Source organism: Micropterus dolomieu, linkage group LG18 (genome assembly GCF_021292245.1).
Source record: "Micropterus dolomieu isolate WLL.071019.BEF.003 ecotype Adirondacks linkage group LG18, ASM2129224v1, whole genome shotgun sequence".
Classification (NCBI taxonomy): Eukaryota; Metazoa; Chordata; class Actinopteri; order Centrarchiformes; family Centrarchidae; genus Micropterus; species Micropterus dolomieu.
Genome location: NC_060167.1, coordinates 8,368,915 through 8,383,737, shown reverse-complemented (window position 1 = coordinate 8,383,737; position 14,823 = coordinate 8,368,915). Strand labels below are relative to the sequence as shown.

Here is a 14,823-nt window from a genome sequence, read left to right as displayed (position 1 = left end):
TGACACAAGGAATGCAACAGCTGAAACCCATGTCTTGCATACGTCTGTGTGTGGTGGTTCTTGAAGCACTGACTCCAGCTGCAGTCCACTCTTTGTGAATCTCCCCCACATTTTTGAATGGGTTTTGTTTCACAATCCTCTCCAAGGTACGGTTATCCCTATTGCTTGTACACTTTTTTCTACCACATCTTTTCCTTCCCTTCGCCTCTCTATTAATGTGCTTGGACACAGAGCTCTGTGAACAGCCAGCCTCTTTAGCAATGACCTTTTGTGTCTTGCCCTCCTTGTGCAAGGTGTCAATGGTCGTCTTTTGGACAGCTGTCAAGTCAGCAGTCTTCCCCATGATTGTGTAGCCTACAGAACTAGACTGAGACCATTTCAAGGCCTTTGCAGGTGTTTTGAGTTAATAAGCTGATTAGAGTGTGGCACCAGGCGTCTTCAATATTGAACCTTTTCACAATATTCAAATTTTCTGAGATACTGATTTTGGGGTTTTCATTAGTTGTCAGTTATAATCATCAAAATTAAAAGGAATGAACACTTGAAATATATCAGTCTGTGTGGAATGAATGTATACATTATACAGGTTTCACTTTTTGAATGGAATTACTGAAATAAATCAACTTTTTGATGATATTCGAATTATATGACCAGCACCTGTATAGCAATTGTCGCTTTGGACAAAAGTGTCAGCTAAAATGAGTAAATGTAAATGTAACTCTCTCACCAGCACTGACACCTTTCATGGATTTTCTGGGTTGTCAACCTTATCCCAGTCCTGGACAGCGAGGTGGCGGTACCTTCCATTTAAGGTCGGTGTAACCAGGTTTGAAGGGATGCCCGGTCCGCTCTCATCAGCTCACCAGCTCGAAGCCAACGCTGACCACTCTCAGTTAGAAGGTGTGGCTTTCCTCTTGTGACCTCCCGTAACATGCCTCTCCAGGTGGAATGCCATAAGTTGGCACACTGTTTATGTTAGGCCATTTGAAAATGACGAAGTCATTAAGTAATTCCGTAATTAAGTTGCCTGCTTCTATGAAAATTCGTCCTAACCTCCATGTTTCACTGCTCATGCCTGTCTCTGCTGCTCCCGGATCATTGACAACTATGCTGACTTCGGATTCTGGACAGCAGGTTGTCCCAGTTTTTATTGGACTGGGAGGGTTATGGTCCTGAGGAGCAATCGTGGATCCCTTGCTGGTACATTCTGGATGCCACCCTCATTCTGGAGCATCCTGACAAGCCTGGTAGGGCACCTGGAGCCACCCATTGAGAGAGGGGGGTCCTCAACTCCAGCTTTCCCTGTCTTTTCCTGTGTTTTCTCTGTCCCCTCCTCGCGTGTATGTGTTGTGGGCGTGGCTTACCTCCCCTTGCTCATCTCCACACCTGGCTTCAATAAGCTCATCAACCCTCAGCACAAATACTCCGTGTCTCCTGCCACTCATCGCCAGTTTGTTCTGTCTACTCTTTGGGACAGTGACTCTTGGCTGATATGCCATCAGAGAACTTTTCAGTCTGTTTTTGTTATTTTTATTTGTTTATTTTGTTTCCCTCCTGCTTTTTGCTAATGTGTTTTTTCTCCTGTGCCTCAGGATTCCTGTTCCACTGTCTCAGTCCAGCCATTCACCACCACCACCACCAGCTGCCTTAGCTCAGTCACTAGCCATACTCTATCCTCACCAGCCTGCCAGCGTCCTACCTTTGTCAGCCCAGCCCTTCTTCCAATCATTATTTGTTCATTAAAATCTTTTACATGCACCTCTCCGTCCACGTCTGTGTCCGTTTCTGGATCTGCTTGAAAACCAAACCTTACATCAGTGATAGAACCTATGTAAACATATAGCAGCAACAGGTTTCAACTCACACATTTGGTGTATAGCACACAGAGACAGACACATGGCAATTGTTTTCAAAACACTTTGCATTTTAAGGTTACTTTATTGTTTTGGATTACGGTAATTGCTACATCAACACCAAACATCACAAAGCCAATGACTTGACAGAATACATCTCAAAGAACATGCACCTTAAACTTGATTTATACTTCTGCGTAGGGCCTACGTGCATAGCTACGCCGTAGGCTACGCACGTAGCCAGGCATTTATACTTGTGTGTAGGTGTCTCCGTCATTCTGCAACTACACTCCCAAACGCTAGTCGGCAGTAGCGCTACATTGTCCACTGTGTTGACTTTGGCCGGCCAAGCAGGCTGACTTCCAGTTTAGCCCTCCACTAACGTGAATGGGGGTAAAATTGTATACATGCAGCTGTTACTTTTTTGTAACTTTTACAATGTTATCGACCGAATGGATCACATTCTGATAGTGAAATGAGTTATTTCAGTAACCGTCAAATATATTGATCCACCGTGTTACAGACGCCATTTTGGCTGCTAGTAAAAGTTACCACAAAGCGTGGGACACTTCCTGTCGGCTCTGAGACATTGCAAAGCTACCCAGCCAACCAATCACAGTGCTCATGGTCTCCGTTGACTCAACGTGTAGTTACATTTTTGAGGAGGTGCATGTCAGGCGACGGCGTAGCCTCGGCATAGCCCCGTAGCCTACGCAGTCACCTACGCCGTAAATTTGACGCAGAAGTATAAATTACACTTATTACATAAATTACAATCAAACAAACACTCAACACCACAATTCTGTCTATCCACCAGGCCCATTAATCAGTTTAACTGACAGAGACAAATGGACAATTGTACTTATGTAAGGGGACCCTGTATCTCCATTCTTTTGCTGTTTCTTTCATCCATATCTCCAGGTAACGAGAAGCTCTTGAAGGATCTGTGTGTCCAACAGAGAAACACATTTTCACAGACAGACCGCAGAGGTTGGACCCCTCTCCATGAAGCAGCAGCTCAGAGCAACCAAACCATCCTTAAGCTCATATTCAGAGGTTTGTTCTCACTTTAAACTGATTCTGTGTAGCTTCACAATAACATAAAACTCCTTTAATGAAGCAGAGGTGTGATGAATGTTGAAGGGGCTAATCAAATTGATTAAGGCAGTATCCTGTTCTCCAGTTTCAGGCCAACACTCTGTGAAGAGTTGTACTCTTTGTGGTAAGACTCCACTCTTCCTGGCAGTTGAACGAGGTCTGATAGAAAACGCCTCCTTCCTCCTCCAACATGGAGCTCAACCGGACAGCCACGACCATGACCAGGACACACCACTTGTTATAGGTAGGCTGAACACCGACCAGCAGTTCACTGCCTCAAAGCCAGTTAAGCGATTGTGGCTAAAAACCTGTGAATATTTACCCCAATCTGATTGATAATGGTATTTTGCTGTGATTTAATTGCAATAAATGGATCAAAATTATGCCGATGGCTACAATTATGGCAGTGGAGGTTGGAAACTCGTGGCTAGCTGCTGCAGATAGACTGAAAGTGTGAGTGACTTTTTAATCCCCAAAATTAAAATTAAAAAGTTGTTTTAATAAAATAAATTCACTCTGAGCTCCAGAGCAGAATCCGGAGCAACTCCAGGGCTTAATTTGTCCAGAAACTATTGTGTAGTACTTTTCAGTCGGCGAGCAGAGGCTCTGTCCCTCCTCTCTACCGGTGTTATGCTGAATTTTGCATGCCTGCCGATATTTGCATGCACCTCCAAGTGCTGCTTTTAAATGCTGTAATTTTTTTTTCATCAACGGTGATAAATGATTCAAAGTGTACATTTTATGAACGTTTAGAGTTGTTAATATTTTATTGAAGCGTTAATCTTCCGGTGAGAGATCTGATGCGAATGAGGGTCCCTTAAACCTGCATTATATTGAACGGCCAGCAGGGGGCGACTCTTCTGGTTGAAAAAAGGAAGTGCGGTTCCATTAGAAATAATACAATAATGACCCTACTTCTCAGAATCAGAATCAGAATCAGCTTTATTGCCAGGTATGTGTACACATACAAGGAATTTGACTCTGGATTGTACATTGCTCACAATGTGCTTACTCAGACAAAAATACAAAATCACTATAATAAAAATAAAATAAAATCAGACAGACAAAAACAATATAGACATATTGACAAATAGTGCAGTGAGCAGAGTGCAAAGGATGCAGGAGTATGTACATGTTGGAGGTGGATGTGATATACAGGTACATATACATGTACACAGTGCAATGAAGCATAGTGCAAAGGATGCTGGAATAATAAGTATTTTGTGCAGGAGTAATGACTTGAGGTAGGTGGATTAGGTATACAGTATCTACAATATGACAATATAACAGTATGAACAGCACTGAAATAGAGAATGGTGAGTAAATAATAAGTGTTAGCCAGTAAACAGGTGGCTGATTAGAGGCATAGTTACTGGGTTATTGCACAGGAATTGTTCCTGACACTGTGAGTCAGAAATCAGCTTTTCATCAGAGTGATGGCTTGTGGGAAGAAACTGTTCCTAAGTCTGTTGGTTTTGGCGTACAGTGCTCTGTAGCACCTACCAGAGGGGAGAAGCTGGAACAGATTGTGTCCGGGGTGAGATGGATCTGCAGTGATGTTTCCTGCCCGTTTCCTGACTCTGGAAATGTATAAGTCCTGAATGGAGGGCAGGTTGGGAACGATGATCTTTTCTGCAGTCCTGACTGTCCGTTGTAGTCTGTCCTTGTCCTTTTTGGTGGCAGATCCAAACCAGACAGTGATGGACGTGCAGAGGACAAACTGGATGATAGCTGTGTAAAAGTGGATCCGCAGGTCCTTAGGCAGATTGAGCTTCCTGAGCTGGCGCGATGATGGTGTCCGCGTTGGGCTCCCACTTCAGGTCCTGGGAAATAGAGGATCCCAGAAACCTGAAGGATTCCACAGCAGACACCGGGCTGTTGAGTATGGTGATGGAGGGCAGAGTCGGGGGGCTCACCTCCACAGTTTTGAGCATGTTAAGCTCCAGGTTGTTCTGGCCGCACCAGAGAGCCAGCTGATCAACCTCCCGTCTGTAGGCCGACTCATCACCGTCCCGGATGAGGCAGATGACCGTAGTGTTGTCAGCAAACTTTAGGAGTTTGACAGATGGGTCTCCTGAGGTGCAGTCGTTGGTGTAGAGGGAGAAGAGCAGTGGGGAGAGCACATACCCCTGGGGGGCGCCAGTGCTAATAGTTCGGGTGCTGGATGTGATGTTCCCCAGTCTCACCTGCTGACTCCTGTCAGTCAGGAAGTTTGTGATCCACTGACAGGTGGAGGCTGACACAGTGAGCTGGGTGAGTTTGGTGCTGAGGATGTCTGGGATGATAGTCCACGAACAGGATTCTTGCAAATGGAGAGTCAAAGTGTTGCAGGATGTAATGCAGACCCAAATTGACTGCATCATCCACTGACCTGTTAGCCCTGTAGGCAAACTGCAGGGGGTCCAGCAATGGGCCTGTAATGTCCTTCAGGTGGGCCAACACCAGTCTTTCAAAGGACTTCATGACTACATTTAGTCCAGAGATGGAGGGTTTTTTGGGGACTGAGATGATTGTAGAGCGTTTGAAGCAGAAGGGAACTTCACACAGCTCCAGTGATCTGTTGAAGATCTGTGTGAAGATGGGGGCCAGCTGGTTTGCACAGATTTTCAGGCAGGATGGAGACACACCGTCGGGGCCAGGAGCCTTCCTGATCTTCTGCCTTTGGAAGAGGTGGCTCACGTGAACCAGAGGCTGCACGGGGAACAGAGCGATAGGCATCCTTTAATGTAGTGTAGCAGTGGTCCAGTGTGTTAGTGTCCCTGGTGGGACACTTAATATGCTGTCTGTACTTTGGGAGTTCGTGGCTGAGGTTTGTTCTGTTGAAGTCTCCAAGAACAATGAGCAGGGAGTCTGGATGTTTTTTCTCCACATTAGTTATCTGGTCAGCCAGGTGTAGTAATGCCTCACTAACACAGGCCTGAGGTGGAATGTAAACAGCAACCAGGACAAATGAAGAAAACTCCCGCGGTAAATAAAAAGGTTTACAGTTTATAAATAATGTCTCTAAGCGAGGCTGCATGATTTTTCCAACACTGTGACATCTGTGCAGCAACCTTCGTTTATATAGAGAACAGAGTCTGCCTCCCCTTGTTTTTCCCGTGAGCTCCCTTTCAGGATCCGCGCGGATGAGATTAAATCCTGGTAGGTGAAGTGCGCTGTCCGGGATGTGCTCGGTGAGCCAGGATTCGGTGAAACAGAGGGCGGCAGATCTGCAGAAGTCCGAGTTAGTTCTGTTGAGGAGAAGCAGTTTGTCCATTTTGTTGGCCAGAGAGCAGACATTCGCTGGGTGAATTGAAGGGAGCGCAGTGCAAAAACCCCACTGTCTAATTTAACCAGCACGCCTGCTCGTTTTCCCCTGCGCCATTTCCGAAGGATCCCAAACAGAGCTGCTGCTCCTCCAACTTATAACTCTGGGAAAGTTCCGGGTTCGTTAAGGAGCGGTGGAATAATATGAGCAGTTGAAAGTCCAATATTTAAGAGCTCTTCTCTGGTAAATGTTACCAGAGAGGGAGAAACAGAAGAAGAAAACAGCGTTACAGTCTATGATTTTATTACACTAAGTAACGTTATTCCTTGAGATTCAGCAAAAATATGTGGTAATAACCGCAGTTGATAAATGTGCACAGCAAAGTGTCTGAAAAGTATGGAAGCCCTAAGTGACCATCCATCCCGCAATAATTGGATAACAAACCATAGTTGAATACAGGGATTGGCATGTGTGTTTCTTCAGAATAATAAAGAAAAAAAATATTTTTTCACTGGGTAGCTCATTTGGTAGAACATAGGACTCGTAATTACATGTTCAATCCCCATTTTCGATTTTTTTTTTCTTCTTTTGTGTGTTTTTATTATCCTCCTCAACAAAGTTCTTATGAAGAGATTCAGGGGAATCCAATCACACATTTCCCGATGGCTATTTCAAAGGTTCTGAAATAGCTGTCAGGAAATGTGTGATTGGCTTCCGCTGAATGAGAAGCACAGGAATTTTCTCTGGGAATGATGGGGAAAGGAAAAGTTCATAGGTTGATGGATGTGGACCAATCACAGTCCAGCACATGGTTCATTGTGAACATGGGAAACAGTCTCTTCGAAAGAACTTTGTTGAAGAGGATTATAAAACAGATAAAAAAAGAAGAAAAAATTGGTCTTAAGTGAGGATCGCACATGCAACCCCTAGCGTGGAAATCCTGTGCTCTACCAACTGAGCTAACCACTGACACTGAAAGCCATTCTGAAATTATCATTAAGAAACGCTCCTTCCAATGGGTGTTAAACTACTGTTTTGTTATCTCGAGATCACGAAAAAATTATGCTGTTATCACGAGGAAACGAAGTAAAAAAATATTTCAATGGATGGCCGCTTAGGGCTTCTGTAGAGAAGGACCTTAAGAGGTGGATGCATAATTCATCAGAACAGATGATGTAGGCTACCTGCCGAGATTTGCATCCACATCTTTTCTCAGCATAAATGCAGTTCAGACACAACACCGATCCTCTCCACACAAGCCTCATTCGCGCCACCTGGTGTGAATTGCGTCTGTTCGCGTCTTTGCATGGACTTTGTATTCAGTCGTGCCGTGGGAAATGTTCGCTTTGCATTCGGTGTGAACACAGGTCAAGCTGTGATGTGGGCTACACCTTTTTATTCCTTCTCTGAGTTCACCAGTTAAAATCTAAAAGTTTGACTCCTGCAGCAATCCGTTCAGACCGAACTGACCTGGTGAAGCTGCTGCTCCACTATGGCTCCTGGGTGAACCAGAAGGGCCGCTACGGTCGCTGTCCCCTCCACGAGGCCTCAGAGCTGGGCAAATCAGCTCTGGTGACTCTGCTGCTGAAGGCCGGAGCACAGCCAGACCCTCGCAGCAACTTCGGCCTCACGCCGCTGGCACTGGCCGCTCAGGGAGGACACCTGGAGGTGATGGAGATTCTACTGAGTAGAGGTGAGAGGGCACGGATGTCTCTACACGTTAAGGTAGAGGTGATCCAACTAAAAATGAAATCATAAAAACGTGAATTAAATTAGTATTCTGAAATCCGCCTTAACACATTAATGGAGGTCTAATAAAAAAAATAGAAATGCTGTATTTTTGATAAACTAACTCACTTAATAATGACATCAATAAAGACGTCATCTTTATGATGGATACTCATTGCATTTGAAACTGGCGGTTTCTTTTACTTCTTTATCTTTGATTTGATGTTCAATTTTTAGCATTTGACAAGATGCCAATATTTTTTCAAGGAGTATTTATCTTCAGGTGAAGTCAGACCGGTGGCAAAGAGCAGGCGAGACAGAAGATAGTATTGACTTAAGGCTGTCATTTATACAGCTTCTTCTAAAACACTTTCTTTGCTTTATTATTTCGCCTGCAGTTCTACAGTGGTGGAAAGTACATCAAGTGTTGCACTTAAGTACAATTTAAGAACTTTACTTGTATATTTAAATGTTTTGCTACTTTATACTTTGTACCACTACATTTATTTGATGGTTAAAGTTACTATTTCCTTTGCAGATTAGAGAATCTGTCTCCTAAATGAATTCAGCTAATATGAGGCTTCAACAGTCTTATCAAGTGGGTATTTTTCTAATCTTTTTTTGTACAAAATTCCATGTTTGTCCTGCAGGTGCGGACATCCTGTCCGAGGCACAGGATAAGGCATCCATCTTGTACGAGGCGACTTTGTCTGAAAATCCATCTGTTATCCGTCTATTGCTGGAATATGGCGCCGATGCTAACGTCGGCACAAACACAAAACATATGCCGATCCACAGTGTTGCACACCAAGGCAACCTGGAGTAAATGTTAAAGCAAAAATATTCATATTTATTTATATTTTAAAATATAACATCAGATAAAGTGTGTGTGTGTGTGTATGTGTGTGCGTGCGTGTGTTCCCTTAGAGCTCTGAAGTTGCTGATTCCAGTCACTTCTATCGAAGAAGTAAATAACAGCGGGATAAGTCCTCTACACTCTGCTGCTGCAGGAGGACACCCACACTGCATCAAGGTGTGTGCATAAGAGCCTGACCAATAAATCAGCGTCAAGATATTATCAGCTAACCAGAGATAATTGCAGATAAATTGGTATCTGTCTTATAACAGCCGATAAATGACAATAAAAAAATAAATGGAGAGACGGATCCTTCAGTGATGTTGTTGCATAGTTTGTCCATCTGAGGGGACTCTGCAACACCCCTGTTGGCAACACAAGTGTTTCAAAAGTCACAAATCCACTGCAAAACACAGCAATCAGCCATGACTACATAAATGCAGGTATTTTTCAGGATTGGTTGGTCAGTGCTGAGGATTCTTTTTACTATGAATTAATCAGCTGATTCTTTCTCCGTTATTGTTGTTTTGTCTAGAAAATGGCATAAAATATTGAAAAATACTTTATACTGTAATGTGTTATACTGTAATTTCCCACAGCCTAAGGAGATGTAATAAAACTGCTTGTTTTGCTTCAACATTTACACAACCAGCAAATGTTTGCCTGAAAATTACAAAAGTAGATAATTAATCAATGTTCAATTTTTTTCTTTTGCATTTTGATTTCTTAGAAAATACTTCTGATTGGCTGACAGCTGTCTGTTAAACACACAACAGATCAACAACAACTGAATGTCTCTCCTGCCCAACTCCCATCAGGCCTTGCTGGATGCAGGTTATGATCCCAACTACATGCTCCATCCCTGGGTGCAACGAGGCTATGACGACGAGAGGAAGTCTGCGCTCTTCTTCGCAGTCTCCAATAATGACGTGCCATCAGCCAAACTGCTGCTGGAGGGCGGGGCCATGACCAACCAAGACCCAATCAAATGTCTTCAGGCATGTGTGTGTTTGTGTGTTACAGCGTCAACACATTGTCATGACTGAAAGCAGATTTCTGGGGGAGAGTCCCTTTTAAAGGAGGAAGGAAAAGGAACTTCTTTTTTGTACACGTTAGCTAACCTTCCATGAGCCAAAGAGTTTATTGTTAAGATGATTTTACTGGTGAAATTATTTTTTTTATTTTTTATTATTATAAGTTAAAACGAGAAAGAAAAATCCTCAAACTTAAAGGGGCCATGTGTAGTTTTCAGTGGCCTATAGTGATGTGGTTTCAGATTGCAACAGCTACATTCCCAAGCCTGTGATTCTGCGGAGGCTCGAACTCATGATGGAGAAGTCGGCGTCGCTGGTCAAACCAAAACAGGGACATACATAAGAGGCAGCATTACACATAATGCAGGAAACTTTACTACAATGCAAGCAAAGTCCAATCAATGATAATGTAGCTGGCTGCCTTGCATCACTATGTGCTAGTATAAACAAACCGGTCCACATTTGCTTGGTACCATTACATCATTTCTTGCAGGCTAAAATCAACACTTAGACATATTACTGGTACACTGGATAGTAATAAGAATGCTTTACCCAGTGAAGTAGTGAGGCTAGCTTTACAAGCAGGCAAGCTTATCAAACTTGAGTCAAAAAATCTAAAATCAGATGCTTTGCAGAAATGTTAGTTTACCTGTCCAATAGGATGAAAGCCAACTCTGCGTTATTTTTTTATATCCAAAATTAAGACGTGACTCAAACACCATTCCGTGTCCCAGCATCGATCGGGTTCCCGTTTGGCCTGAAGGGCTTCAGCACATAGGACTTTGTTGTTGTTTTTTATCCTGACATGGAGTTTGTGTTGGAGTCTGTGTTGGGCTGGGAGCTGGTTGTTTTTTGTGTTAGTAGACCCCACTCTTGTTAGCTGCGGTGTTGTTGCTGTGTGTACAGTTCAGAACCAATAGGCAAGAGATTGGGAGCAAACATGCAGAAAATCCGACCAGATTTTTTCACATAAAATGCATAATAGTGGCTGTTTAAAGTGACCACGAAAGCAAGTGTGTGGTTTATTTTTTTGTGAGGTTACAACGTTCACAAATAGGCGGTGATTATTTAATGAGTGATTTCATTAAAAAACTACATATAGCCCCTTTAATACATAAAATAAGGGTTTAACAGTTTAGAAACACAAATTGCCTCAACTCATTTGTAAGATGAGCTGATGAATATCAATCTCATGTACAAGTACAAAGCTGGAGTCAGAATGTGGTTATCTTAGCTCAGCATAAAGACTGCAAGCAGGGGGAAATTGTTAACGTGACTCTGTACAGTCCAAAACTACACCTACCAACACCTCTACAGCTAATCATAAAACAAATCATATCTCATTTGTGCTTTTACAGGGAGTTACATCCTGGAACTATACAAGGGTCATGCAGGAGCTTTACTGACAAAGACCAAAAGGCTTATATAAGTATGTGCAGGTGATTGGATAAAAAGGCACAGGTGGAGAGAGAGAGAGAGAGAAAGAGAGAGAAAGAGAGAGAGTGAGCGCCATCTTGTTCCTAAATTTTAGTTTTAATAACTTAGTTAAAAAAGTTCAAAACACCAACAGAAACCTGTGTTGCTGATCCAGTGACTGTGTCTTTAAGGTTGCACTGCGTTTGGGAAACTATGAGCTGATTGACCTGTTGCTGACGTTTGGAGCCAACGTCAACTATTACTGCAAAGTAAACACAACACACTTCCCTTCCGCCTTGCAGTACGCTTTCACAGACGAGGTAAACTGGAGAAATCTTTTCTAAAACATACACAAATGTCCATATTCAAAAATGTTACTGGAATGCGCAGTTTTACTAACTTTACTGATATATTTCTGTACAGTTCTCACCTTTTATGAGGATAACTGTTGTTGTATTTAATCTCGCCTATTGTGTTTGTTAGGTGGTCCTCAGGATGCTGTGTAACTATGGTTATGATGTTGGGCGCTGCTTTGACTGTCCCTATGGTAATGACTCCCACATCCCTAAAGGCTTCGAAGCATGGACCAACTGCGTGATCAAAGACAGCTTGGTAATGAACAGAGCACACCAGTTCATCATGGATGTCACACTGTAGAGCCACTGGAGGACAAAGCATGTTACCTTGTGCCTAAGGACAGAGATTGCCCTAAACTGTACAGATTGTAAAGCCTCTTGATATTCTCTACTTGCACAATGTCATCTGACGTATATCCGTTTTACCAGCTGCTCATCTGTTTACTTTCCGTCAACTTTACAGTAACGTTCACCTCCAAACTTAGTGATCACCTCACAGTGCTAGTTAGTTACTTCACATTTCACAGCTGACTTTGTACATAATGTGAATATTATTTACTGTTCATTTTTGTATAAAAATGTTTTAGATGATTTTGATCATCACCTCAATGTCTTGGATAACATAACAGTTAGCGACGCTAGCTAGTCACTCAGAGTAGTACCAACATTAGCCTCATTTTCACAGCTTAGTTAGCTAACGTTAGGTTAGGCTATTTTTTACACTCTGTGCTTGGAGGAGCTGCCAGTAATGAAAGTGGCTGACGTATACCTTTCTGCAAAGTGAGCAGCTGTTTCAAGGGAAGAAAACTCTTTGTAATGTTGGTGGTACACTGAGTGACAAGCTAACGATAAGCAGAATCTGTCTGAAATCAGTTTTTTCTGCAGAACGCAGTTTGTTTTTATAGTCATTACAGAGGTGTGAAGGATGGTGTGGAGCACCTGCAGCTCAGTCAGACCCCGGTCCATCTGTCTTTGCAGTTCTGTGAGGTGATCACTGTCTCCTGGCTGAAGAACCTCTCTGGTCAGGTTGTTCGCATACTTTTGGACTACGTGGATCATGTCAACTTTTGCTCCAAGCTGAAGGCAGTTTTGATGGAGCAGCAGCAGTGGCCCGACATCTGCAAGCTGCAAGGTATATTAAACTTTTTCACTCCTTGCCGTGGCTGTGACAACAGAAACAATAGAAAATGTGAGAAACAGGAATACAACCAGTGGTCTTTATTCATCTTTCCTCTCCATGTTTCCTCCTCGTCCTCTCCAGAGAACGTCCGTTGTCTGCAGCATCTCTGTCGTCTGCGGATCCGTCGTTGTCTTGGTCGCCGGCGTCTCCGGACACATGTCTTCCCGAGCTTCCTGCCGTTGCCAGGTCGACTGAGGGACTACATCCTGTACCGGGAGTACGACCTGTATGGCCGGCAGAGCAACTGCACAGCAGCAAGTCAGGGACGCAGAAGTGAGAAGACAGACAAAATTAGTTAAAGGGGCTATATATGAAGTTTTTTAAAGAAATCACTTTTCAATTAATCCCTTTTTACTGCTTATTTGTAAACAGGTTGTAACCTAACATAAAAATTAACTACATGCCTGATTTCTTTGTCCCTTGTAACAGCCACCGTTCTGCGTCCAATGTGAAGAAATCTAGTCGAAGTTCTGGCGTGCGTGCTCCCAAGCCTCTTGCCTACTGATTCTGAACTGTACACACCGCGACAACACCGCAGCTAATGAAGTAGAGTCTGCTAACACCAAAAAACGACCAACACAAACTCCACGCAAGGATATAAACAACATTATAGTTTCATGCGCTGAAGCCTGTCAGGCCAGCGCTAAATTTAGAACTGACAAAACCAACCCAGGGTTGGCTTTCATCCTTTTGGAGAAGTAAACTATCATTCTTGCAAAGAATGTGAAATATATTGTGATTTTGTCTTTTAGTTGGCTCAAGTTAGATAACGTTAGCTTGCCGGCTAAAGTTGTCCGTTGCGAAATAATATATTTGTATGGATTTCCACGTTATTTCACCAGCTGACGTGACCCATATTACTATCCTGTGTACCACCGGTATTATGTCAGTGTTGATTTCAGTCCGCAAGAACTGATGTTATGGTGCAAAGCAAATGTGAAGCGGATTGTTTTTTTAAAACCAATAATGATGCGAGGCAGGGGCAGCCAGCTACATTAGCATGGATCTGCCATTGTTTGCTTTGTAACATTCAAATTAGATTAATGTTATAATACCAATACTCAGGAACACATATTTTTTCAAGAAAAATGTGTCTCGTGAGTGTTGATAGGCTGTTATTCACAACTTGTAACCAATCAGACTACAGAGTGATGATTACAGACAGAGAGAAACAGCTAGCAAAGCCGTAGCACATTTTCAAAATAAAACCACGAATAGATCCTTACCGTGAGTTTGTGATTCATTGCATCATTGGTGAAGTAGCATTGATCTCTCTGAACCCCCCCCCCCCCCCCCCCCCCCCCCCCCCCCCCCCTGCGCGCGGTCTAACTTTTATAAAGTGTGGCAACAATCTCATTATAATATTCAAGCTAGCGCGATTACCATTTTCATTATCATCAAATAAATTTAGCTGTGTTCACATTGCAAAGCCTCTCTGGTGGAAAATGTACAAAATGTAGATAATATTAATAGAAAAGCAGGCAAGCAAACTAACACTGATGTGTCATCACCATATGTTAGCTAAATGTAGTCAATGTAATGTTCTCATGTAACAAGCATGGATTAGTTCATCCTCAAGCTGATAAAAATATTACTGTAAAGTTGCAGTGGGAGTTTACCTGAGTTTCCAGCATGTTGGGTGAAGCTGTCTCCGGTGTGAGCATGCGCATGAGCACACGCTTTGGAAAGTAGTGGATGCAATCTGAAACTGCAACGCTAGCGGCCACTGAACACTACATATAGCCCCTTAAAGTGTTGAATAAAAGCCTTCAATATCATGTTTCTCTCATCCTCCTTCTTACATAATGTTACATTTCACCCGGCGTATGTTACAACTAACCCAAACTATGGGATGAAATATAACATTTCACTCCTTGTGTTTTCTGTCTGTGTTACAGAAGTAACAGTTACACTTTTTAAAAGCACAAAGTACATCTGAGGCTGATGGAAATGTCACTAGTTTTGCAGGTATTTAGTCATAAACCAAAGTACTGGACAAATAAAACTTTGACCGGATGATGGTGCTATAATTAAGGGAAACATGACTGTATGCAC

General features: G+C 42.9%; 2 protein-coding genes across 2 annotated transcripts in view; one reads left to right on the top strand and one right to left on the bottom strand.

The window, feature by feature from the left end:
- The window catches only part of LOC123956313 (dynein axonemal heavy chain 12-like), an 18,786-nt gene extending 17,985 nt beyond the window's left edge, over positions 1-801 (bottom strand). Inside the window, exon 1 of the mRNA XM_046028415.1 lies at positions 728-801. Coding sequence (XP_045884371.1) covers positions 728-746 — 19 coding nt within the window. The 5' untranslated portion in view covers positions 747-801. The remainder of the gene's footprint in view (positions 1-727) is intronic.
- The window catches only part of LOC123956312 (dynein axonemal heavy chain 12-like), a 19,828-nt gene extending 6,651 nt beyond the window's left edge, over positions 1-13,177 (top strand). Inside the window, exons 3-12 of the mRNA XM_046028414.1 lie at positions 2,775-2,909; positions 3,037-3,195; positions 7,646-7,891; positions 8,577-8,748; positions 8,854-8,959; positions 9,601-9,780; positions 11,424-11,552; positions 11,716-11,844; positions 12,567-12,720; positions 12,850-13,177. Of these exons, the coding sequence (XP_045884370.1) occupies positions 2,775-2,909; positions 3,037-3,195; positions 7,646-7,891; positions 8,577-8,748; positions 8,854-8,959; positions 9,601-9,780; positions 11,424-11,552; positions 11,716-11,844; positions 12,567-12,720; positions 12,850-13,067 (1,628 nt within the window). The 3' untranslated portion in view covers positions 13,068-13,177. The remainder of the gene's footprint in view (positions 1-2,774; positions 2,910-3,036; positions 3,196-7,645; positions 7,892-8,576; positions 8,749-8,853; positions 8,960-9,600; positions 9,781-11,423; positions 11,553-11,715; positions 11,845-12,566; positions 12,721-12,849) is intronic.
- The last annotated feature ends 1,646 nt before the right edge of the window (positions 13,178-14,823 follow it).